The 27,284-nt window shown below is 39.8% G+C and overlaps 1 protein-coding gene and 1 non-coding gene across 2 annotated transcripts; one reads left to right on the top strand and one right to left on the bottom strand.

Moving 5' to 3' along the window:
- Positions 1-1,389: 1,389 nt before the first annotated feature.
- slc26a6 (solute carrier family 26 member 6) lies at positions 1,390-17,354 on the bottom strand. Its single transcript, XM_056423049.1, has 20 exons — positions 17,285-17,354; positions 16,852-16,991; positions 16,261-16,400; positions 15,940-16,050; positions 13,661-13,836; positions 12,963-13,127; positions 12,462-12,614; positions 12,277-12,359; positions 11,993-12,140; positions 11,791-11,904; positions 10,709-10,786; positions 10,174-10,269; positions 9,366-9,472; positions 9,056-9,125; positions 8,433-8,525; positions 6,366-6,467; positions 5,971-6,117; positions 5,043-5,097; positions 3,980-4,119; positions 1,390-1,889 (listed from the first exon to the last, which is right to left on the bottom strand). Exons 2-20 carry the CDS (start codon positions 16,977-16,979, stop codon positions 1,866-1,868), a joined length of 2,130 nt encoding a protein of 709 aa, XP_056279024.1. The 5' UTR covers positions 16,980-16,991; positions 17,285-17,354; the 3' UTR covers positions 1,390-1,865.
- Positions 17,355-20,460: 3,106 nt separating this feature from the next.
- trnam-cau (transfer RNA methionine (anticodon CAU)) lies at positions 20,461-20,532 on the top strand. The gene has a single exon. It is a non-coding gene; the product is annotated as a tRNA-Met (tRNA).
- The last annotated feature ends 6,752 nt before the right edge of the window (positions 20,533-27,284 follow it).

Genomic DNA, 27,284 nt, shown 5'->3' with positions numbered 1-27,284 from the left:
TGCAAATAGCATATTCGACTTCTGATACCTGGGGACTTATATAGCATCTTCAATATCGTAACCGGCTATAACAACATTGCCATGACATGACCATATCAAGTTTTTATGGTGAAAGTGTCTTTGTTTCCCCATAGATATACATATAACAAAGGCAGGGACGAATATTGCAAGCCTGTCAAGAAGTATGTAAACAATGCAGGTTTAAAAAAATATATATTTATACAGTATATATTTCTTTTTTAAATAAAAAATAAATAAATGTTAATACATTTTTAGAAACCGACTTGCTAATTTTTTTAAGCGGAGGGACTTTTTTAAAACAAGTCTGTCAGAACTAAACATACTTCCACATTTTAAGTTGAAGCGAACTTGTTGGCAAATAGTCGCCATCCAACAAACACAGAGCGACATGGATGATGAACTGTAAAGTGGGCTAATGATCCAAAGGCTCTCAAATGGCAGTTTATGGTCGAGTTGGTGATATTCTGTGGGGTTGTCATTTGATATGCAATATGTCATCATTATAAACATATTCATGTGTGCAGTTTTAGGTTTAGTCATTTATTTGCTGAGAAGAGTCTCAGAGATAAAAGTCTTTGTCTCACTTTTTGGACTATATATACTTATGTTAATCCATGGCGGACAATGCAAGGCATTGGAAATAATAGCCATTACCGTAAATTGGTTTTGTTTCATACGAAAATTTGTGTTACAATAGGCAATGACTTATTGAACCTGGTTTCAGTTAACAGGGACATGATGTGGTGGAAATGAATCTCTTCCCATTCGCTCTAAATGCTTCCTGGAAAAATGAAGCAAACAGTAAACATGGAAGTGACTAACACATCCCTTTTTTAATCACATTTTTAGTTTCCTTATCCACGTGTGATGTCAAGCTTCCTGATCAAAACACGGGGAATTGTATCCGTCAAAGTGCATTATTACAAGTGACCTAGGGTAAAAAAAGAAGAAGGAACAAACAATTGTATTTGCTTATGCTACAATACGAGAACATCTGAGGTGGTTATGGTTTTGTTTTCCACTGTCCTCACTGCTATTCTCTGTGCTTAGGCTACTTTAATGAGCGGCTGCAACATCTAGCAGAAGAACTTGAAAATGTCTCTGAACAACTCCTTTTACAAACAAATTCATGGAACAAGTCTGAAGATAAACAAGGTGTAGACTGGCATCTGAGTGTGACTGGAAAGGAGCACACTCTGCATCTATTTTTGAAGCATCAGTTTCATCAGTCCAGATCTTTTCAGAGGTATTTTCAGATTTCCTGTCATTGCGTCACCAAATCAAAATGTCTTCATTGGAATATTCAAATCAAAATGGTCTCTGTTTGGAAAGGAAACGCACATTCACATTCAATGAGAAGCCTTTGACTAAGAAAAACTGTTTTATTTTCCATGTTTGTACATTGACATTGGCAGATTTTTGGATTTCCCACCCATGCAGGTATTTATTGTGGTCTTTGTTACTGATTAAAGGCGATCTAATAACCTTTTTCTTTTTTTACATGCAAAATACATTACAGAACAACATCAGTCTGTATGTGCTCGGACTACACATGTATATGTTTGTGTTGTTTTCTACATGGCTTTGAGTTGTACACTCCTGCAGCAAGGCATATCATCATATGACTTCAGGTGTGTGCCCTGTTTTCATTCATATGCATTGTTGTTCACATTTTTTTCCTCATCTTTCGTGTTTGTTACAATGAGCGTGCGTCGAGAGGTTTGAGTGTCCGTGTTTGTGACAGAAGGCAGTCCCGGCAATCTGAAGCTCACTGGATAAAAATCCTCTGACAGACAGAGGGTCTGGCGCTCCTTCACAATATCCTCCATCATCCTTCTCAGGACTCACAAATATGTCGCTGCGATCTCCTGTGAAACAGAAGTACAGGAGAGATCAAAGGAAATCAGAGGCACCACATGGAGAGGGAGAGATAGATATATGGGTGTGTCAATACTTTTTCTTGTTTCAGAGAGAGAGATACCAAGTGGGATGGAAGATGGAAGATTTTCAAAAAATGTGTTCCAGATTTCTCTCCGGTGGCATGAAAGCCTCAGTGGCGTTTATTGAGGAGGAACCGAACGGGAACCATAAACATGATGATGCCTCTAAACTTTAGCTCAGGATGCTGCAATCTCAGAAATAATGGTTCAGAGTCAAATTATTTTCAATCGGATGTCTTTACTTTGCGCAATGTGGATTCTTGCATTCAGTTCATCATTATATGAAACATTACATAATACATTTCTGATGGGCCTCTGATGGGGCTCTGATTTCTGATATGCGGAAATGCTTCTTTGACACTATGTGAGCTGGAGACACACTATGAGCCAGATGGATTTCCAAACTCACCGCTTGCTTCTATTATGGAATTCATACAGTACGGACTTGCACATGAATTTAAATGCATGCACATATTCATTCGTGCACATGCCTGCATGCGTGTTTCTGTGTGTTCTTGTTCTTTGCACAGCTCTCCTCACCAACCTCATGCTCATCTCATCATCCACACATACATGTTCTGCATTTTTGTCTCCCTTTGTGTGTGTGCCAGTGAATGTGTTTGAGAATGTGTGTGTGTGTGTGTGTGTGTGCTCTCTAACTCTCCCATGAAAAGCGGTTGCTCCCGTAAACTGTATTTCATGGATCAGTGCCACGTCTCTGTTCTCTGTTATATTTGTCTCATGAGGACAGAAACATAAAGTCAGGCTCCCAACTAAACACTAAAACAGAACAGCCGGAAAAAAAATGCAGATGCGCGGAACAATATGCAGACATCTATGCAGGCACTGGTGTGTAAATGAGATTAGGACAGACACACATGCACATATTGTCCACGTGTTAGGGGGATTGCTGGTGTGTTTGTGTGTGTGTTGGAATCTGCTGTATTTCAGATGCAAATAATAAACACAAAATGCAGTTGCCGTATTTGTGTTCAAAATTCTAAATAAATAAAAAAGGGATTTGTATCAAATTAAAAACGTGTCAAAATATAATATCATTTAGTACTTTACTGTAATTATGTGACCCTCCCCCCTCCTCCTCAATCATCTTACTGTGTGCAATCAATTTGCAGTCCAGGTCACGCTGCAGAGTGAGGATCAATGAACCAATCCATAATCAACATTTTTATCATTGTCCATTAAGATATTAAGAGCTTAACACATAATTCTCACACGGCAGGCTGCATTTTTACCAGTTTGTTATCAGTGATGAGGTGGATTAATTAGAAATGTCATGTTTACAACATGTTTATTGATGAATTAGATTTCACCTATTCATCATACGTAACACAGTCTGACCTCACTCTTGGTCTAACAGTGAGGAGGTGGAGAGGCCACGCTGGTAAACACTGTTTTACAAACGACAGTACTTTGCCGTTATCAGCAGTTCAATTCCACTCTCAGTTGGAGTATTCTGTTTTGAGGAGGGAGGGCGTAGTGTTATATCAGACGACCACGATTCAGAATGCAAAACTCTTTTTGTCTGTATTGAGCACCACTGCTGAAAAAACGATCGAATGATCACGACCGGGAACATGAACTGTTTGTTCTCTACTGCACTGTTTTGTTTTGTTTGTTCTGTATTGTGTTGTAATGTATATTTTGTGTAAGCACTGAGAGACACTTTACCTAGTCAAATTCCTTGTTTGTGCAAACTTACTTGGCCAATAAAACTGATTCTGATTCTGATTCTGATGAATACTCTAACCTTCTGCGATCAATACTTTTGTTTTACTGTAACAGTAGATCAAATGACAATATCAAATGGAAAAGCATATTTTATTAATGGCCAAAATATCTTTTGACTTGGTTCAGACTTTTAGACCCTCAAATGGTGTCAGGCTTTAACTAATTTAATACACCCGCCTCCTTTCCTAGTGGATGATTCTGCAACACGCGCACACTTCAGTACTTTGTGATATATGATGACATGTGTTTGAGTACATGTGTGTACGCACACAGGGTATCACCGTATCTCGGCTCTGCGTTCTGGCCGACTGGCAGTGGAGAACGGCATCATGGATGGTTGAGAAGAGACAGGACTTTGTCACTTTGTCGTTAAAGAAACCTCCAGACTGCAGGTTGTCCACGACTCCACCTAGAAAGAGAGAGTGGGAGAAAGATGAGGGGAAGTCCTCATGCTAATTAGACCGCGGTATATTTCATAGCACTGTAAATATTTTTTGCTAGGCCAAACATTCGCGATAAATAAATTTTTTAATTACAGACTTTTGACCCAAGCATACATGGAATAGTGATTTCAGGAAAACTATTGACTGAACTTCTTCACATAAATGTTACAAAACATAAGCAGAAGGCCAATATCAATACAAATACTGAAATAAATAATAATGTTGTGTTGTTTAATTAATTTAAATGTGTTGCTAGAACATGACAAAACAAAATCAACATCAATTATCATGTTTTCAAAACTACCCAAACAAACTGCACCTCACCTCATACACATTGTCTTTTTCTCGTTTCAGGTAGCTAGCATGCCGTGAATCTTCCCTGAGCACACCGGCCACAAGCAAAATATGAGCATATTTTAAAATTAATGGTACGCATTTTTGGGAAGATTTTAAATTGCAATGTCAGAAAAATTAGGATTCATAAAATCCTAGTTCCCTTCTCTGAGCATGTCTTGAGGGGTGACTGTGGTTTAGAAGGGAGAGCCTTGGGCAAGAAAATGTACCTCATATTACCCCCTAACCCGCTTTGAGCGGTCGTAAAGACAAGAAAGACGCAATAGATGCAACACTATATACAATTTTTAAGCTTAATTTGAGACATTTTAATACCAATTAAGGCAATTTGTTAACGCAATGCCTTTTTATACATATTAAGGACACATGGGAACCCTGCATTTTATAGTATAAATGCAATATAAGTGAATCGACCCACATATTTCAGAAGTTTCATTTTCTCAACACTGAAACAGTTGATAGTCACACGGAAGCCACTCTGGTGGTGGTCTTAACTATTCTCATTCATTCCATAATTTTTTTTTTAAAAACCTACTCAAGCAGCCGACGAGAACCACCTTTATACAAATGTCCCCATAGTCCCTCTGGATCTGAAACAGACACAAAAGCATCGAGCAAAGGTCAGACTGAGGATCATTTCATTAGTCTGACAATTACATTTACAGAAATTGAATGCCCAAGGAGATAAAAGAAGAAAAAAACATGATAGCTACAGGGATGGAGGACAGTTCTAGTTGTTGCATGAAGAGATGAGAAAGTAAAGTAAAGTAGAGCTGGTTAAACAGGAAGAAATGTAGACAGCAAAAATAAAAGGATCAGAATCACTAATCTTGTATTCAACATATTCTCCTAGGGACCGTTTATTATCTATTATCTATTCCTATTCCTGTGGTTTTTTCTTTAAAAGAGCAGTTTAGATGAAATTTAGATGACAAAAATGTAGACATTCTTAATAGCAACCTGTTATGTTGTCGAAATATTAAGATACACAACATTTTGATTTGTAGACCAATGAACTTGCATATACTAATTAGTATATAAGAAGTGGAATTCCCAATATCTCCAAGTTACTTGGACTTTATTGGATATTTCCCATTTTTACCTTCGCATTGAAAATGCGGAAAGATAATGTTTTGATCGCCGTGTATTTATTTATTTGTATGCGTGTTATTCGCATAAGTAAAAAAGTATTAAACCGAATCGCATGAAATTTGGTGGGATGATTGGTTATTATCCGGGGACCATTTGATTCGATTTTGGGATCGATCGGGTCAAAGGTCATGGTCAAGGTCATGAAAAGGTCAACATCTTCTTTTTACCATAGCACGGTCAATTTATATCCAATTGGCATGCAAATAATGCCAAAATGTTCATAATTCAATGCCCAATCTTGTGATATGCGAAGGTATGCGCTCTACCGAGTGCCCATTCTAGTTTTATGTGTAAATGTGTCATGTACGTACGCTGCGTAGCGTCTTGACTCCCACAGTATCCAGGAAGTTGACTGGGCTGAGGTCGAGGATGATGGCTCTGGGGATTGAGGGGTTAGGCTCTGCATCCATCTCAATGATGGCAATCTCCTTCTGCTCTTCCTTCTCTGCCTCCCCCTCCTGTAAAGGACGAGACATGCCATTAAAATGGTAAAATGTTACCAGTCAAAGGTAATCGCTTTACCAGGAAGTCCACTCATGATCATGGATTAGGAACAGATATGTTTGAATATTTATTCTCCTTGATTTCTGTTTAACTAATAAAAACAATTTTGTACAAAAAGACAGTTGCATTTGAAATGTGTCGAGCTCTACTAGTGGTCTGCAAATGTTCAAATATAAAGAGATGTGTCTCTGGTCGTCCTCACCATGTCCACAGCTTTCTTCTTGGCATTTTTCTTCTCGTGCCTCTTCCTTTTGGTCTCGAGTTTCTTCTTTGCAGACAGGATTTTGGTAATGTCAATGCCAGACTAAAAGAAACAGCAAAAGACAAGCCCAGATGGTCACAGTGAGGTTCACATACACTAAAGCCAGTCAAATCTTGCTTCCTCCTGCGGTATCCACTGTGACTGAAATGCATCACAACACTATTGCACATTCACATTTCACAAATTATTTAGAACACATGAGTTCTTACTTCAGAGAAAATCAAAGAATAAATGCAAACCACATTGAGGCATAATAAAACCAATGTGAACCGAAACTACCCTAAGATCAAAATGTTATTATGCTATGAGGAGAAATATCAACCAGCGGCGAGGGTGTTGCTTGTCTAACAGTATGAGACAAAGTCTTATTTGCTCAGGCAGCTCGTTTCTTCCGCTTGAGGGTGTTTGTATAAAGTTAAAATAAAATTAACTGTTGTAGTTTGTGTTCTCACGTCCAACGAATAAAAAACACAAGTGAACCTTCTGATAGGATGGGAGTTTTTCTTGACTCTTATTATACGTTTTCTCAAGAAACAAGTTTCTCACGAAATGTTAATATTTGAGAGTCTGAGAGTCTAAGCATTCTGCTTCGGATTGCAGTGTTTTGTGATTAGAATTCCATGAATACAGTCTCAATGGCCAAGTGGATCAGAATTTCATAACAGCCATTCGTGCCTTCCTACGTGATAGCTATTCGCACCTCAAAAACAAAACTTAGGAGTTTGTTGCATATTTGAACTCATCAAGATAATAATAATAATAGGATAATTCACGCTGAACCAATATAGGAGTTACTTCTGAAATTTTTTTTTGCTGCATGACATCACTAGTTCATGTAATTACAGCATTAGTATCCCTTTACACAAGTGCAACCCGTCAGCTTAATCGCTACCGGCGATGACAAGCGGTAAGTGATCCCAGATTTCCCCAACAACTTTCACCATTTCTTGGAAAGTAACCCTTAAAATGTGAGTCTCCACGTCACAGTCAGAACAGTCTGGATGATACGAATTTCCACTCGTATCATCCAGATAAAAAATGACCGTAATTCATCTGGTGGCAATTTCTCACCTCGTGAGCAGACGGGCAGCTTCTGCCACTCAACAACCGTTCTATGAAAGCTTATTTGTGCATGAAAGATAAGCAAGAAAAGCCCGACCCCGGGGCTTTGGCATGCTGACATTTTAATGAATGAGCTGCAGCATTATCTCCCTCTCTTATTCAATCCCATGCCTCTCACCCTCCCTCCATCTTTTGTCATCTTTTTTCTACCTTCCCTCAATCCGTCTTCCCATTTCCCCCAAAGAGACGTGCCAGAGGAGGAGGAGGAGGAGGGAGGGGGGGGAGTGTTCAAACAAAAGTTTATCGTAAGAAAGGAGAGGAGAAAATGGTGGGATGACATTTCGAACAATGTCTGTCACGGTCGTGATGTGTGATTGGTGAAATGGCGTGTCAGTTATTAGTGTGTCAGAAATAATGTTTGCAAGAGAGGAGTTAATTGCACGGAAATTGTGCCAAAAAAGATTGTTGCTGGGGGTGGTTGTTCCTTTTGTGTGTGTGTGTGTGTGTGTGTGTGTCTGTGGCTGTGGTGTGTTCATCTGTATGTTCATATAAATTGGGGCTGTTGTTTCCATTTTGGTCTTTGCATGTCTGATACGGTTTACTGGGGATGTCCACATTAATATATCAATATGCATTAATATTCATGTGTTTGTGTTGTGGTGTGGGCCATTTTACTTTTTGTTAGACCTGTAGTTTGGGTACATTCCAATTCAATTCAATTCATTTTATTTTGTATAGCCCATTCTCACAAAGTAAAAATTTTCCTCAGAGTGCTTTACAATCTGTACATATAGACATCCCTGTCCCAGAACCTCACATCGGACCAGTCTTCACTTCTGTTCTGTTCTGTTAAGGATTAAGGTTAAAGGTAGCGTGTGCGTCAGTGTCTGGGAGCTTAAGTGTGTGTGTGTGTGTGTGTGTGTGTGTGTGTGTGTGCGACCTCACCTTCTCTCCAAGTGCCTCTTGGTACATCTCAGCATTGGCGAAGTAGAGGGTGGCAGAGGAACGGAAGATCAAAATCCCTGGCACCTGCTTCACCTGAAACCATCCAATAGTTGTTACAACATTTCCCGTAAAACCACCTTCATGGTGGTGCAGGGGGAGCACCATAGTCATGAAGATTCATCATTTAGGAGCAATGGATATTTGTGTAAGATGTTGTGCTAAGTATAATATAGAGAACACCAGTTTTGAGGCCTAAAACATGAAGGTGAGTTAGTTAGTTTGAGAATACATTTTTATGTAGGATGTGGAAGTGTTATGTACTCGAGTTAAATTGGCTGCAAATAAATGATTATGAGCTGTCAAACCTGAATATCGATATCATAACTTGTTTCAATATGGACTACAGGGGTGGAGTGCTTGTAAATTAACATATAACTCTAGGCTATAATGTCTGGGTCACAATACACTGAGACATGCTTTATAAACTGCTCATTTCAAAGATATCGCATATGCTGTTTAGGTTAGGGACATTAATCATAATTGCTTTTATTATTCTATTCATCTTGAGACCCGTATTCGCCCTGAAGCCCGATTTCAAGTTATTTAAAAATAATGTGCCATACCTGATCGTAGTCCTCTAGAGGCTTGTAAATGTCAGTGTCTTGGACCTGCCCTAGTATTGAGTACTGAGGTCTGGAATACACACAAAACAAAGACTAGTATGAACAATCTGTAACATTTTGGTTTTGGATATGCCAGAGAATGACTGAATTCCTTGTTTGATGTGGTGATTGATGGTTTAATTTTCTTGCTGAACATGTGTGTGTTTATTAGCATATAATTGTGTGTGTGTTTGTGTGTGTGTGTGTGTGTGTGTGTGTGTGTGTGTGTGTGTGTGTGTGTGTGTGTGTGTGTGTGGTAATGCATTCCTACAGCTGTGTCCTGAAGATGACGGTGAGCATGGAGAAACCGATGGCAGCCGCCAGTCCCAGGTCAGGGTTCAATAGCAAGGTGAGGATGAAGGTGACCACCCAGATCAACTGGAGAAACAGAAAGAGAGTGAAGATGATGATGATGATGATGATGACTGGTAGAGAACCAAAACAATAAGTCAAGCGACCTTAAAATGAAGCGCTCGTTACAGAAGGCAAAAGTGTTGAAAGGAAATAAAATGCAACTCTGCTATTGTTAGTTGCTGGAAAAGTGAAGTATGACTTGATTGTGGCACCACAGGGAAGGAAGGTCATTACCTAAATCCTCAAAGTGGCCTCATCAGTTTTATGTGTGAGCCTCAGGTGTAATTTATCAGCTATATGGACTGAATGGGAAAACGCCTGTTAGCTTGGTTGTCACGCTAGATAAGCTATTCTTATCATATTACATATTTGTGAAACACGTAAAACCGAGCAAACAGTGTTAAACTCCGTTTTAATTAATTTTGGTTAACATCTGATTTAAAGGTGTCTACCAGCAAGAATGGCGTTGCAGCCATTTGGCCACTTCTGTGATTCTTTTTTAAGAGATGTCAAAACAGTCAGAAGTTCCCGGTATCTGAAACTGGGATGAGAGACAACACGCTCTGAATGCAACCATGTACATGTGGGCATGTAGTACACAATCATGAACATGTACATTCCCAGCTTGCCAATTATCTGCACTCGTGTTTAAATTAATGTTTAATATTATAGATGTATCTCTCGTCCCAAAACATGAACCATTTCCTAATTTTTAGTACACCCACCATGTCTACTTTGTTGCTCCTCCACAGTGCAGGGACATCCATGAATTGCTTCATCATGCTATGGAGGTTGACAAAGATGATGGAGGCCAGCACTGTCTGCAAAGGGAGTCAAGTATGATATAGTTCATATGGAGAGCTCCAGTTCTGAGGTCTAAAACATGAAGGTGAGTTAGTTAGTTCATGTAGGATGTGGAAGTGTTTTGTGTTTGAGTTAAATGGGCGGCAAACAAATGACTAAGAGATGTCAAACCTGATTAGCAATGTTTACAGTCATAATATTCATATGATAATGTTGCTTTACAGCGTAATTGCTTTCAATGTTTTAATCATTTGTTTGAAAAAAGTAGCCAGTTGCATTAATTTAAAGTCGTAACTGTTGGTGGTCTTATAGCAACACAATCTCAAGCTGTTGTCTATATTTTGAGGAGGGTGGCTGGGACACATGTGTATTCAAACACACAGACGCACACACACCTCCACACACACACACACACACACGTACACATAAAAACACACACACACACACACACAGTACCTTCGGCAAATCTTCAAAGAGAGATCCAATCCAGAGCGTGATGAAAAGGATAACTATCGCTGATAGAGCACCAGCAACCTGCGGTGAAGAGAGAGGGATGATAAATGGAAATCAGGAGAGAGAGAGAGATCAGAGGAAAAGAGTTAAAGAAAAAGAAGCGGAAAAGATGAATGATGAAGTGATCATTAAAGAAAATTGGTAGATGATGAAGAGAGAATGAAGGCACCATCTGTTAAAGCCTCTTCTCTCCTCCCTTTTCTCTCCTCTCCTCGCCTTTCCTCTCCTCTCTTCTCTTCTCCTCTGTAATAGGCCTTAGCTGATTAATGGTGTTGTCAGACTAAACTGGTTTAGCCTCTCAGTGAATCTGTGTTTGTGTAGGTGAACTTCAACGATGCGAGCAAAAATCGATTGCTTAAGTGTTTTTTAATGATGCCACTTGAGAGTGACGTTAATTATGACCGTTTTCTCCTCCATTTAACCTTTTGAGAAGGCCCAGTTTAGTCACTACGGCCAGAGTGAAGCGTTAGGGTGAAAATACTGCTCTGAGAAATCCTCTCACGAAACAACCTGGCCAAGTTAAAACAAGGCATGAAAACCAAAAAGCATTTCTTCTAAATGTTGCTGAATTGGTGTTCAGCTTTTTTCGAATAAAAAAATATATCATGAAAACAGTTGAAATATTTATGGTGGTGAACACTTTATGGTGGTGCATCGATAGCAGGATGAGTACTAAGAGACTTTCACGTTTTTTAGGGAAAGTATTGCGAGTCTGTTATAGTAACACATAAGATACAGAAGCAGGATTAACAGTCATACTGTCGACATTTGAAGGCCTAATATGAGGAGCTAAAATTCATTGGAATGAAACAGATTTGTATAAGGAAGTGGTGGGTTTAAAACAATTGCTTTATGTTTCTTCTATTCTTTGTTAGTTCTTTGGTGCTTTATACAACAGTTGAGGTTTCCTTGAGAAAGACACTGAACCCAAAGCTAGGAAGACGTTACATAAATCCAGTCTATTCACTGTATAAAGCAAGCTAAAAGAAATACATCACAATGTATTATTGTGCACTTATACCAACCTGAGTCTTCCCGCCTGTGCTTTCCTGAACCATGCTGCGAGACATGGAGCAGCTGATCGCAAAACACTGGAATATTCCTCCGACGGTGTTACTCAGACCCAGAGCGATCAGTTCCTGAAACGAGGAAACTCACACTATTTATATACAAGATATGATCTGTAAAAGTGCACCTCAGCCTGGATTCCATCCATCATCTCCCCACCTGGTTGCTGTCCACCTTGTATCCATATTTTAGGGCAAAGATGCGTCCCAGTGAGATGGCGATGCCATAGCCAACCACAGACAGAGCGAAGGCATCCCCGATCACCTGACCAAACAGGGAGGCAGTTGGGAGAACAGGCGGCTGGAGGCTGGTGGACATATAGAGAAGAATACATCGCCCATGACACACACTTTCTCTGTATGTTTGGTGTGTGTGTGTTTGTGTGTGTGTGTCTGTCTGTGTGTGTGTGTGTGTGTGTGTGTGTGTGTGTTTGTGTTTCTCACCCGGAGGGAATTAGTCCTACCACATCCACATTATATCTATCTGCCAAGTTAACTTGCCAGGAGATGACAGTAGCAATTACAATCTGGAGAAACGGATAATACAAGATGTATTAGTGGGTGTAAGTGTGATGGTGTGTGGGTCTCGATGGAGTATATTAAGAGGGACTATAGCATCGCCTACTCACACCAAGCAGCTCCACAGGTATGGGAACAGGTAGTTTTTTACCCAAGTATGAGTTGAGCTCCTTCGCGAGGATGAGGCCGATTATAGCGACGATACTGACCACTAGAGTACCAATGTTTGTCTGAGGAAGGAGAGAGCATATCTCCAACACAGTCTGAAAGGAAATAAATAATATCATTCAGTCACTTTGATGCTTAGAGGAGGAAGTGTGAGAGAAATAAGTAGTAAAACATTTCATAGCAGAGGAGACAATGCTCTTGTTAGATTCTTGTCCATCTCGGAGAAGACCTTCAGCAAATGTCTCTGTCATGGCTGTTATGTTGCAGAGATAGAAGCAGACTTAAAAGAGGGATATATACATATATATATATAAATATATATATATATATAAATAAATATATATATAATATAACATAAGTATTACTTTCAGCATTCATCTTTAAAATAAATGAATAAAAAAATACTGAAGCCAGCAGGTTGTGTGGCCAATGCTCTTTCTTACATATATCAATGACAAGGGTCCACTGTATCTCACAGGGCTGATGCCAAAGGTGTATTTGAGCTGGGACACGATGACGTGGATAGCAGCTCCTGTGGTGTAGCCTCGGACCAGCGGCTCAGACAGGTAGCTCACAACGAAACCAAACTGGACCAGTCCAAGCAGAATCTATTGAAAGAAACACACACTGCAACACGAGGGGAGAACCAACAGGGTCACAGCAGCCATGCTGCCATAGCCTCAAGAAAACATCCATATTTACTCCTGTGCATGAAATTAACATTTATGGAATTATAAAGAGCCAGTGTGTAGCTTTATAGCTGGAAAAACAAATACACATGCCAAAGCCATCAAAACTAATCAATCACAATTTGACCTTTCAGCCTGGACAGTGTAGGAGCTAAGCATATTTCTAGCTGAAGGTCACAGAGAGTACATAAAAGGCTCATATCGAATCTTGAGGGAAGAAAAGATACTTGGAAGCAGCCCCCCCCTCCCCCCTCATGCTTTTAATGAAAGGTATCCTATTAATGGCTTACCACTTTTGTTGACACAAGCTTTGAGCATTTGTAGTGTATTGTATTTAGTTCATTGATGCATTTCTTTATTAGCAGTATGTGCCTATTTATCTGTCAAAGAAACATCAATATCCAATGGGAGGATTACTCCAAAATGTTTGACTTCCAGTAACTTTCATTTACCTGAAATAATCCAGACAAGAAGCAGACGGCTGCAGCCACTCGGACCCTCTCTGCATCCCGGGAGATGACGTCGACGGTACTGGAGTTGGTCACATTGTCCCATGTCATAAAGTTGGAGTCTGGTGCTAATCGCTCCGTCACCCCTCCTATCATCACACTCAACACCGCAAATGTTCCTGAAAAAGTGAGAGAGAGAAATACAATATATGTTTTTGTTGGCCATGAAACAACATATTGGATCCCATTAATTTTCCTATATCAAACTTGTATTACAGACTCAAGGTCCAGATATTAAAATGTAATCAAATACATACAAAACCACATCCTGATCCGATGTGAGGTTTTGGGGCAGGGATGTCTATGTGTACAGATTGTAAAGCACTCCGAGACAAATTTGTAATTTGTGAAATTGGGCAATACAAATAAACTGAATTGAATTAAATAGAAAAAAATCGAATTAAAGTGTTGCTGGTGCAGACAGAACCACCCTGGATCCACATCTCTAAGTTGATTGAAAGTATGATATTGGCATGGTGACAATTTCCCCTCGTGAAGGTTTTTGAGTGGATTTCACCCCATGACCTCAATGTATTATATTTAGTTAAATATAATATGTTGAATATAAAGCAGTAAGGTTATATTTTAAAGTCAAGGGTCAGTCTGCGAAGTAATGAATGTGTTTGTGTGTGTGTGAAAAGATGTGTTAGTGAGTCAGAATTTATGTTAATTCATTCATTATCATTTCTGATTACATATTTTTGACACACAGTGTTGGAGTTGATGTACATTTTATGAATTCATAAAAGCACACTGTTAAAACATGTATTTTTCTCTGATCTCGAGAGTTCACATTCATCTTTTATTGAAGAGTAAATTTATTTATTTATCTTCAGAAACATGTGCTTCAGATATAGATCACATTAATCTTGCAACCATTCACCAAAACATTACACCTCCTATTTAACACTTGGGAAAGTGTTCCTAAATTGTTTTTAAAAATGTCAACAAACTTTTACAACCTTTGTTCAATAATGAAGCTGTAGTTCCAATGCAGACACACGTGGGGGCGCTGTTCTGTCTGGTTTGTTAAACCATGCATTGTGTGCTCCTTTACGCGAAAGCTACGAAAGAAGCTGCAGTGATGTACTTCCTGTCCTAAAAGAAACTATTCCCAAGCAAATGAATATATCTACAAAGTGCGATAGTGTCTTTGCAGAAAAAAGTGTGACCGTTATACGCTCTATGGTGCATCACATGGTTAGCAGGTCAAACGCTGCAAAAGGGATCCCGAGTGCGCACTAAGCTACAGACAGCAGGATAACGTCAACATGTAGACGCACGTAGGGATAGCCCCATCCCTACGTGCGTCTCTTATGTGTCATCGGCGTTTATTAGTGATCAAGCGACAGGGTTTTTCGCAATACATGACTTCTTAAAACCCTAGAACAATAACGTCGGGTAATTTTTACCCACAAGATTGACCCTCAAGTAATTTTTATTGTGTTGCTTTTGTGTCCTTGCGTGAGCGTAGCTTCAGGCTGCCCACTAACGTCATCAAAGGTAGGCGTGTCTCCCTGATCCAATCCCGTTTTTTTTCAACAGACACGTCTTCGGGTGATTTTCACCTGACGTTATTGAAAAAGGTTAACATATTTTTGGGTAGATATTCCCATTGCAGGGAGACTGTGCCTTTTTTGCTTTTTTGTTTTATGAGAAGTAAACACGCCTATTGCTGTTATAATACGCAGGCGATAAAACATATCAAATAATAATAAAAAAGACTATAATAGGGCCCACGCTTTTTCCAATTAATAACAGCATTATCGGGAGAGAAATACGTTTCAGTCAAACGAAATTGCAAATTACGTTTTAGTTCGAGGGGAACATCATTTTCGTGATACAGGGTTGGTCAGAGGGGTGCCACCACTGTCAATCAAATCTGACAGATCACACTAAATCCGTCTTAAAGAGCAGATTAGCTGTTTTTTGTACCACTGATTTACTCTTGAACAGTACAAATTACAGCTAAATACTTAAAGTCTTGAGAATTGTTTTGCCAGGTACTTTAAAAACAAACATGTCAAAGGTTTTCTCATGACATCCCCTTGATCAACCAATAAAAAAGGCTTCAGCTAAAAAGATCATATACTGTATCTCTATGCTTAAAACCATAACCTGGTTGATTAGAGACATTTATCTTTAAAAAAAATATAATCTTGGAAAGTGGCTTAATCACGCCTTGTCAAAATGACTAGCGCAGAAAGTGTTGAAGTACAAACCGATTGAGATGTGCTTGGAAGTGCCAAAGATGAAGTAGATGAGGACTGGATAGAAGGAGGAGTAGAGTCCAAAGACGGGAGGCACAGAGGCTAGCAGGGCGTAGGCCATACCTGTGGTGAGAGTCGAGGATATGATTTCCAACAATTCAGGAATAATTAGAAAACAGCTAATAACAAGGAAGATATTTAGTATGAGGCAATGCAAAACCTGGAGATTTCCATTTAAAATAAACCGATTCGAACAAAATCTCTTCCTGTATATTGCCGACAATTGAAGTTACATAATTATAAAAATGTCTTCATTGCACTGATCTCCCTCACCTTGTGAGAGCTGCATGATGCCCACGCTGATTCCAGAAATCAGGTCACCCAGGGCGTTTTCTCTGATGGAGTAACGAGGCAGCCATGACGCAACAGGAACGCTACGCAGCAGGCAGCTCTTCAACCTGGGACCAGAGCACCTGAGTTTGTTGGACAGAGGGAGAGATAGGTTATTGTCATGTAATCATTAGTGAATTTCTTATATGTGGTTAGATATGACTTGCAAGTCTCACACTTAGATGTCATATTGACCTTGTTTGTGTAGCTCTGTTTAATCTCTGTTTAATTCAACATTTGTTGACTTCATAAAGGATCTTTGGCCAAACCTTTGGGCATGCACAGCCCCGCATTGCGTTTCCAACTATAATATATGGATCAAGCAGGAGTTATTGCACATTGCTGAGTGTCAAGAAATAGTTCTTTTGATCGTTTCGACCAAAGTAAGTTTAGTACTTTATTGAAGAATTCTAACTCATTTATTCTGAGCATAATTGCTGTATCATTCGTGCCTGACGATACAAGGCAGGAAAGGTCTGATTAAGTAGAGGAATTAGTTGAGATGCACTGGAGATAAGATCTGGGGAACTTTACCTCATTGACTTTTTGAACTTCTCACACAGAGATGGCTTTGAGTCAGACCTTTCTGCCATCTCATCCACTGCTTCTTCATCCAGGATGTCCCTGTGCACGCTGTAGCGCATCCGTATCCTCTCGGCCATGGCGGCAACAAGCTGCCACAAACACAACAAGGCTTACTACTTTTCTTGCAAATTGATTTCTGCCGAAAATCTATTCCTTGTATTATTCAAAGTATGGCCCAAATGCTGCCGTTGCATTTTCAACAGTGTTTCCATTTTTACTTTAAAAAGTATAGCAAATTACTGCATCCATAAGATCCCAATTTAATTATTGTTTCGGCACATAAACAGCTGTAAAACCAACAATTATTTAATTTCATGTTCATGCAATTGCAGATCACGGTACCTCTGGGACTAAACTGTTTGAAACTTTTGAGAATAATTACCTTGTGTTGCAGCCGTATAAGAAAAAATGTTTTATTCTATTGAAAATATTTATTTAAAAAAAATCCCAGAACCTTCCGAAGCCCTGTGAAGCCCTGCATTCAAGTTTAGTGGAGGTTTACAGAGGAGCAATATAACGTTGAGTCTTCTATGTTTTTTCTCCGTCTTTCCATTTCAGAAGAAATAGATCCAAGTCCAATTCTATTTCTGGTCACACTTGAAAGGAAAATGTTCCAACTAGATTACAAAAGAAAGTTCCTTCAAACATAAGATGGCACCTCCCTCTTCATGAAGAATGAATCCTCTCTGTGTGCAGTCCCCTTGCTTCAAATTGAATCTGGTGTGGAGTTCTCAACCAAACCAAAGTGGGACCAAACGACAGGTCGTGATTGCTTTTTGTTGCAGCCAACGGATGAACCTCAGGTTTTGTTAATGAAAATCCACGAGGGGGAGTTGGCAGAAAACCCCCTCGCATACAGATAATTTCCTCTTTCCTCTCCTTCTCTGTCTTTTCTCTGAGACCGTCTTAATGTTGTGACTCCACTGCTGTGCCTTGAGACCTAGAAGGAAAACCTATAAAAGGTGATATTGTTGTGTCGAGGTAGAGGGCAAAGTTATATAACGTGCAGTCGAGGTGTGAACAGAAGTGGGAGAAATTAGAGATGAGCCCGCATGTTTGAACATTTACAGAGTGAATGCTGTTTTTGTCACGTCTTCCTAACTTTTTAATGCATTAAATAAACCTCCTTTTGTCTTTCGAGACATTTATTCAAACTGAAAGCAAAGGTCAGATGAGTACAGTCAGAAATGTAGAAGATACCACCGTACACTTGAGATGTCTTGTCTATGTGTTCTATGTCTTGTCTGAGTTCTTTATATCTTATCTGAGTGGGCTTAGATTAGTCAACCATTCCAGTCAGTGTTTGTTCACACCACAGCAGAGTGAATGGGAGGGCCCACTTAATCATTGGACAAACAGATACCGGTTTACAAAGCAGGACCAATAGTATAATCTAAGAATTATGTGTTTTATAGGTCAATTAACCTTTGAATTGCTTAATCACACTTTTGTGAAACACTAACATACATCACCTTGGACCTCCCCCCCTGGCTTCCTCCCCGGAGTCTTTGTGACTTCACGTCTCATAGGGTCCATTGAGTCTGATGCCATGGCCCTGCTGATGTGCCCCGCACACTCATCATCTCTGCTTCCATCTGCCTGATAGATTCTGGAGGTCTGGATCGTGGTCCATGAGTACTACGAACTATTCATACACTCTGTCATATTCATTGAATGTGTTTGTATAACTCTGTAATGATTCCTTCTGTATACATGACATCTATTGCTTCTGTCTATCCGGGGAGAGGGATCCTCCTCTGTTGCTCTCCTGAAAGTTTCTTCCCTTTTTTCCTCATGAAAGTTTTTTCTATTTCTTGGGATTTTTTCCTGATCCGATGTGAGGTACTGGGACAGGGATGTTGTAACTATGTGGACAGACAAATTTGTAATTTTTGATATTGAGCTATACAAAATAAACTGAATTAAACTGAATTAAATTCCCCTTTTGTATACTGGAACAAGAAGAAATATGCACACTTTAATATACGCTGTTTTATCTTAATTCAAACCCACACTTTGTCTCCCCAATTGTTGCTTTAATCGTGAAACTCAAGGTTCATTAATATAACTGCTCACCTTGAGATGTGAAGCCCCGGTGGCCAATTGGATAAGTCTATCACGCCATGATAAGTCTATATATAACCCAGATATTGATATATCAAAACCATGCTCTACAACAGAATGTTACTAAATTGGATATTGCTCTCTATTATTTGTGTTTGCTCAGTCGTTGGATTACCCTTGCACCATAGGTTACCATGGTGATCGTCACCCCTTAAAAGTGAGGCAGCTCTGTGAGCCAGTCAAACTTGAGTTCAACCCAAAGATATAGCTAAAGAAATATCACAAATATAATATTCCTGTACAATTGCAGGTATTCGATACAGCCCCATTATTTTGACATAAAAGCTGATAAAAAAACATTCAGTATAGAAAAGGCTCAACTCTGAGTTTCAGGTGTATTGCCCTTGAGGAAAAAATATAATATACAGTTAAGTTTTCAGGTATTAATATCGTCTTTGTTTTCCCCCTTTGAGAATTAAATTAGTCTTGAGTTTCTTTGCTGTTTATTCCTTTAAAGTTGTTAGTCAACCATGTGCCTCTTCAACATTTTTGTTTTATTTATTTTAGAACATAAAAAAGAGAACATCTAATTGTGTAATGAAGGTTTTTAAGCACTGGTCCCAAAGCCCACCATCATCTCTTTCTCAAGAGAGACCTTATAAAACTCGGTGGCCACAGTTGGCCACCTGCAGGGGATATGTGCTGGCCACGAGCCATGCGTCAAACCCAGGAATGTAATCCTGTATATAGTCAAAGAGTCATTGTTTCTTTTTTGCTGTTGTTAGGTTTTAGAGCATGTGTTTTCAATTTGTATTAAAGAATGTAAGCCCTATGAATTATTGTTATTGTTTACTCCTCTGGGTTGTAATTATTAGAAGAAGATTAATAATTACAATCATATTATTGCTGTGTTGTTTATTCTGTACCGGTCACCCTGAGAGCAAAAGGTTCCAGGGTCACATCTGGTTAATAAGCAGACACAGGAACAAGGTTTCGTTTCAATTCTCCCCACATAACTCACCCACACCCACACCACACAGGACTCAAGGTCATGAAGCTCATCACTGATAAGAGACATCATCCTGTTTTGTGTAACCACTTGTTTCAATAAAAGAACTGTCGGGGGAGAATGGAGCCAGAGTGTTTTGGAGACGTGCGAAGGCACAGCTCAGGGCATTCTCCTTGTGACATTAAAACTATGCGCTCGAGTCTGTCATCTGTGGTCATTGGAGTTGGTCTGATAATTGAACTAGCGGGGCTTTATCTTTAAGGTGAAAACCCCACAGCTGTTATATATTTTTTACAATTTCTTAGCTTGAACCACAGTTCTTATTTCATTCTCAAACCTCACTTTAGTGTTAAATGAACTTCTGTCTCACACAGAAGACACAGACACGCGCAACTGAATCTCCGCACGCTCCCTAGCAGTCTGCTGCTCCTGCAAAACGTTAAGAATGTTAAGTATCAACTGCTAAAACCCCGTAATCGCAGGACAGCAGAGTGGCGCAGCGGAAGCGTGCTGGGCCCATAACCCAGAGGTCGATGGATCGAAACCATCCTCTGCTAGATATTTTTTCTGGCAGTTGGATTTTCCCTTCCTTGACTGACATAATAACGTGATGTTTTCATACTAATATAAAACAACCCTTCACTTCGTCTGCCTTCACTTTTTAGGGCCGAGAAATACACGTAGTCTGAACGTGTAAATGAACGTGTTTATAGATTATTAAAAAATAGGGCTGTCAGCGTTAACGCGTTAATCTATGCGATTAATTTGGCCGCGTTAACGCACTAAAATATTTTAACGCAATTAACGCAACTTTGTTTACTTCCGGTGTTCGTTGAAGTTTTTACACTGTTTCCGTTTTTAAAACAATTATTTCTCCGCGAAAATAAGGAGCAGAAATCAGTTTAAACTCGTGGATGAATCAGTCGCGTCTCCTCCTCCGCTCCTTCCTCCCGTCTCCCCCTCTGATACACAGAGGAACGGAGGGGCGACGTGTCGGGTGACGCGGCGCGGAGAGAACTCGTCACACGAAACCTTCAACGTGATTTGTCAATCCGTTTGTCTGTCAACATTTTGCGAAAAAAACAAACAATGAACACTCAGTAAATCACAAAGGACCTCCCACCTCACAGGTAAGGCTCATTAGCAGCCTGTCAGTCAGAGAACCAGAGAACATGGCGCGAGGACAATGTGCCTCATTGAATAGAGCTGAGATTGTTCTGGAATGTTTGATGTATAACACGTGGGCATGTGTCATGCAAACGCCTTTAAAAGGTGAATTTACATTTTTTTGTAAAATGGAGAAAATGATCCCAGACTCCAGAGGGTTAACGTGACATATTTGAATGTCAGTTAGTTTACCAAGGCCACTGGTTCTGCTGTTCAATGTTAAAGATGACAGGACCAATGGTATCTCAAATTTACTTCTTTTTTTTTTTTACTAATCTGGATGTTTCACTGAAGAAACAATTTATCATCCACAATATTAAATACCTCGCTGGCACTTTATAGGTAGGAGCCTCTTTGAAAACACAGCTCTGTGTGAAGTTTTGTCTTTAAAAAGAAGAAAACAAAACTTTTAATCACGATTAATGAATTTCAAAATGTGCGATTAATTAGTAAAAAAAATTTAATCGATTGACAGCCCTATAAAAAATACATAAAAGACTGTACGAAAAAGATGGAATGGGGAGGGGACGGCTGAAACTAGGGGTAAACTGCGTGTTTTTCTAGTCGCTCAATGAACGGTTCACAAGAAGCAAGACACTGTTTTATGACCGATGTAAATTTCAACGTAACGTCGAGATGTTACAGCTGGACGTATCCATCGGTGCAACAGCTGCTCTTGTTCACGTCTCCAAATCTTTCTGCTCACCTCATCTCAGTGTGTGTTTTCTCATTTCACAGAAAGTATTCCTTTATTTTTTGGCACAACAGGTTTATTATTATTTGTTTGTAGTTTTTAAGTCGAGATTATCACTTGCCTGATAATTACTGGTACATTCTGCAAGAAGAAAAATAAAAACCTAATTTCATATATTTGGTCTTGTGCCCATGCGGTGTCTGCATATGAAAACTGTACCTTTGTTATAACATTATAAAACATGTTTATACAGAGAGAGGACCAGCACATATTTGTATCTATTCACATGGCTGTCTCTGTCACTTACAGTAAACCAACAATGTGTGTTTGGGATTAAGTGACAATGACAGAGTTCAGAACCGGACAGACAAGACTATATGACTCAACTAAGAGAACAAAGTCAACTCCCCTCTTCGGTATGTAACCACAGGAGTGTGAATTAATATGGAGGCTGAGAACACATCAACAGTTTAGTTGCAAAGTTATTATCTCTCTACGAAGTTATTGCACAATACAGTTTCAACGGTGGTAACGAAGCGACACATTTATTAATGAATTGTTTTTTGTGTGTAATATCTAGTGTCTGAGTGCCCTGGTATTGTGCATGTTAAATAGAATACTTAATATCATGAGACCATAGTTATGTCTATCAATTACATACGTGTTTATCCTGCTGCGACAACATGGCTGCTGTGAAAAGGGCCTTTTGACGGGGTGGTGCAGTGGAAGGAAGTTGGACCTATAACCCAGAAGCTGATGGATTGAAACCATCCTCTGCAAATTATCTTTTATTGGAAATTGAGCAATCCTAATTCAATCTCAAATACTTCAAGACGGAAAGGTAAAAAATGGCGTAAATTGTGGAACAATTACATGTATTGCCTGGGAATGTGTGAGAAGTGTATGGATACACACAACAGGAAAGGTGTTAATGCATTTCTCTCAAAACCAAAAGAGGCTGTGATTGTTCTGTCGGCCATCTTAAAGCCTCAACTAACCCCCATCAGGTTGATACACTGACTTGACTGTCCCGTAAAAGCAGCGGTCAGGTTCAACATTCACTTGCATCTGGGTTGATTTCCTGAAAGGAAATATACACCAAAAAAATATATTTATTAAAACGCTATCGAACACTTTATATCCAGTGAGATGTCATGTAAACACATTGAGGGAGTACAACACTGATTCTGCATGGCACTCAGATAACAGTTTAAAAGTAAGTAAACCACAGATTCTTCCTCCTTGACTATAACTGTCCCTCACAATACCCCTCAAGTTATTTTTTGCATTCTCGAAATGAAGTCTTGAATCTTCAACCACAAACAGACAGTGACTGAAGAAACTCTAAAAACTCTTGCTTAAAACAGATAAACATGGAAGCGAGACAACGTGTACCTTCGAGGCCTCGGCAGGTTGCTGAGGCAGCGCAGGACAGTGAGATGGACCGACGGGGAGAGACCGGAGCTGAATAGGCTGCCTGGTTTACAACCCAGAGTCTGGAGCTGAGATACAACTCTCTCTGTGGACATCAAGATCGCACACTTCAGGCTTTGAGTTGAAAGTTTTGAGTGTTTATTTCCTGCACACCGCATGGGTACATTCATGGCGTGACATTCAATAAAAACAGTTAGTGTAGAAGTTCAGAAAAAATCCCAAAACAATTTCAAGCAGAGTATGGAAGGCGGGGTGGAAAACGAACAGGGACAGCCCAAAGCTAGACAACAAGTGTGTGTGTGTGTGTGTGTGTGTGTGTGTGTCTGTGTGTCTGTGTGTAAGTGAGTAAATGAATATGTGAGAGAGACAAAGCTTCAGGTTATCTGAGATTTATATGATGAGTTTGGAACATGAAGCTGACCTGCGGGCAAGCTGCCAGAAACGCACCCACACCTTGGACTTCCAAGTTGCCTGCAACCTAGTGAATAACACACACAGAGACACACACACACACACACACACACACATACACACACACACACACACACACAACATGTGTTGACTATATGAGTCTAATGAATGTATTGAATGTATGTACTTTTTTCATTAGAAGGTCAAAGAGGAGTACCAGATAACAACGTCTATCGGTACGACTGGTCTATCTACGAGTCAAAAGCTGTGAGAGGTGGGTGGGTGGGTGCAAGAGGGTGTGTCTCATATTTTCATTATCTAACGTGCAAATACTGGACATTTCGTCTGGCCTTAAATATTAAATATGAATGTCTTTGATTAGTGGAAAAGGAATCAGTCTGGAATCAGCCAACCATCACACCAGGTTTAATGTCTCAGAAAAAGAGTAGAATGGGCAGGTTTAGATCTTGCAGAGAAAAACTGATATCCAAACCAACCAACCTGAGCTGAAACTCCATCAGATCAAATCAAATTGCAAAATGTATCATAGCTAAAAGTGTGCTTCATTGTTTGGTTTTTCAAGCTCTATACTGTATATATATAAAGGCTTATTATATTGAACATTACCAAACAAGATGTATAATTTACACATAGAACTTCTGCATCTACATACAAAGCAATACTACCACATGTTTGCTTCAAATAAAACATTATCATCGATATTTGTTGCCCTAAACGTGCAGTACCACAGGGAAAATAAAAAATATAGAAACAGTACCTATTATTATTATTATTAATTACTATTATTTATGTCCTTTTCACTAGTAGAAAGGGCTTCTATAGCAGATCGTTTCTAGGAAAGAACAAGGGATTATGTGCGTTAAATACCCGATATTAGAAAGCCAAATGGTGAGAGAAGTGACAGACGCCTCAGACAGGGTTTTGGCATTTCTCTCAAATGAAACTGGACGTAAACTGTGATTAAGAACCAAGTAATGGGTGTGTCTCCTTATCTGGCCTGAGGAGGAGGAGGAGGAAGATGAAGGACTGTGGACTCTAGCTGGGTTCTCCTTCTGACCACAACTCACTGTCTGGATGCGGTGAGGAACAGTTACCCAAGTAACGTTAGTCAGAAACACACAGCATTTCCTATATTGTAGGTGCTGCTTTTGAACATGCTTTATGTATTGATTGACTTCACGCTGAAGCAAGGCGCCCGACATGTGGAGAAAACAAACCGTGGGACTGATGTTGTTCGAGTTTATTCATTTTCCTAATTATCACTATTAAGCTACTCTTGAACTCTGGCACTTATAATCAGTTCTTATTTCACTGAAGCTAAGGCAATCTCTCAATTATCTCCTTCTCCCCATCCTGTGTGTGTGTGTGTGTGTGTGTGTGTGTGTGTATGTGTGTGTGTGTGTGTGTGTGTGTGAGCTTTGGCACATGTCTGATTTGTGTGAAGACCAGTTCAGAGTTGGCAAAGTAAATCAGACTGGAATAGGAGAGGATAGTCACCCCGGGAACTGGGTTTGCCTGTGAGAAACACACACACACACACACACACACAAACACACACTCACTCACTCACACACACTCAAACACACTCACACACAAACAACAAATGTTCCATTTTATGACTTGGCACAGTCATGACACCCTGGACAGAAGGTCAGGACTAAATTAGCACATTTGGCAAAAAAACAACAACAAACAATAAACCAGTTTGATGAATATCTAGTTTGGAGATACAGCAGAAAGAAAGAACATATACAGAATTAATTCATGAGGGGGAACTGCGCACAACATCACCAATGCACGACAGTTACTTGACAAAGTACACCGAGGGAAGTGGTGCGGCCGCCAGCAGTGTAAATGGGGGGAATCAGAAAGCGTGAAGTTGACAAGAATTTGCTGAGGCAGCACAAGCCGATTACCTTTGGTGGCAGTTTGGTGTTTTGAGTGTGTTTTGGCTGCGTTACGTGTGTTACTGCATTATTTACATTTTGTGTCAAAATTGGATGACCCTAATTGACAAAAACTACTTTTATGAAGAACATTTGTTTTAAAGGCACCAGCTGGCACTATGAAATAAGGTATGGGATAAGTTTGGTAAAAGGTTTCTGTGACTCGGCTGCAGAGAAATGGTGGAGGAAGGAAACCAACAAACTTCTGTTGTGTAGGGATTTGTAATAAAGACTGTCTACGAGAGATGGATTCAAGTATGTTTTGGATCTGTGACAACTCATTATGACTAAAAAAGTTTGAAAAAACAATTTAAAACAAATTCAGAATTATGCTTCTTTGATTATTGATCCTCACCTCTCAACAATTTATTGTTGAGAGGTGAGGATCAATCCTGTAATATTACTCTCACATCGGGCATATGAGCTAAGTGGAGAGCATTAAGCTGCAGTTCCTCTCATGGCCACTAGATTTTGGCTTCAAGAAAACTCCCTCTATGTTTTGGTCAGTACAAATGGCCCCAGAGCAACTAACTGTTAAAGACAGAGGGGCTTCTCAAACAGGTTTGTGGATTTAATGAATGAAGTGGGAACGCTTGTGTGATGCCCCATGCCGCGCCTGTGAAATGATATTCTGTAGAAGAGTCTGAGTAGAAAGAAGATGACCGCCATAGCCAGACCCAAACCTAGGTAAAAGACCATCGTGGAAAGCAACCTACACCAGCTGAAGGAGAGGAGGGAGGAGAGAGGACCAGGATCAGATCTGTGTGTGTGTGTGTGTGTGTGTGGCCCACCAGGTCCAATCTGTCAGACTTCCAGAGCACACACACATCTTTGAACTGAGCCAGTAATCCTGCAGGTTCACCAGGATGATGACTGCCAACATCGCCTGCAACACAGCGAGGCATTACTTTACTAAGACGAGTGAATCTTGCAGAGAGTGAGTCTCATCCAGATGGAGCATGACTTGACATTTCTTAAAACATCTTCCCTGATATTCTCTATAATTCCATCATCATTCTTTGCTGTTTTATGGCAAGCCAATAGAACTGTCAACACAGACTTCTGGTCTCACTTACTCAACAACATATATGAAAAACATCAATTTTATTTAATACTCTCAAAGCTAACAACGATAACGCAATAATGCCAACTGGCATATTATGTGTGATAAGAAGAGTGTGAAGGATGGGAGGTTAGAGAAGTGTCAACGCGTCAGAAGGATGAAGGGAAACGAGACATTGAGATGTACATTGTGTGGTGGAGGCATATTACCAAACACACAAATACATCGGTAAGCCAATATACGTACAAAATATATTATTGAAGAAAGTATGTGCAAGTAGAAGTAAAACAAAATGTGCATCATATGTTCTTTTGGGGCGGCTTTAGCTCAGTGGGGTTAGAGGGCCGTCCTGCAACCGCAGGGTTGTGGGTTCGATCCCTGCTCTCCCCATTAGTTGCAAGTCGAAGTGTCCTTGAGCAAGGCACTGAACCCCCAGTTGCTTCCCGGGCGCTTCACCGCAGCCCACTGCTCCTTAATAACGAAGGATGGGTTAAATGCAGAGAACAAATTTCCCCTTGGGGATTAATAAAAGTGTATATTCTATTCTATTCTTAATCGTGTAAATGATCAATG

Source organism: Pseudoliparis swirei, chromosome 9, assembly GCF_029220125.1.
Source record: "Pseudoliparis swirei isolate HS2019 ecotype Mariana Trench chromosome 9, NWPU_hadal_v1, whole genome shotgun sequence".
In the NCBI taxonomy this organism is placed as follows: Eukaryota; Metazoa; Chordata; class Actinopteri; order Perciformes; family Liparidae; genus Pseudoliparis; species Pseudoliparis swirei.
This window is presented reverse-complemented; position numbering and strand designations above follow the sequence as displayed.

What these genes read in the sequence shown, in the direction of transcription:
- slc26a6 (XM_056423049.1), bottom strand. Translation starts at nt 16,979, where the DNA reads ATGGCCGAGAGGATACGGATGCGCTACAGCGTGCACAGGGACATCCTG. An exon ending in TACCTGTGGAGCTGCTTGGT is followed by an intron (nt 12,360 to 12,461) that starts GTGAGTAGGCGA and finishes CCGTTTCTCCAG; the next exon opens with ATTGTAATTGCTACTGTCAT. An exon ending in ACAAGGTGGACAGCAACCAG is followed by an intron (nt 11,905 to 11,992) that starts GTGGGGAGATGA and finishes TCCTCGTTTCAG; the next exon opens with GAACTGATCGCTCTGGGTCT.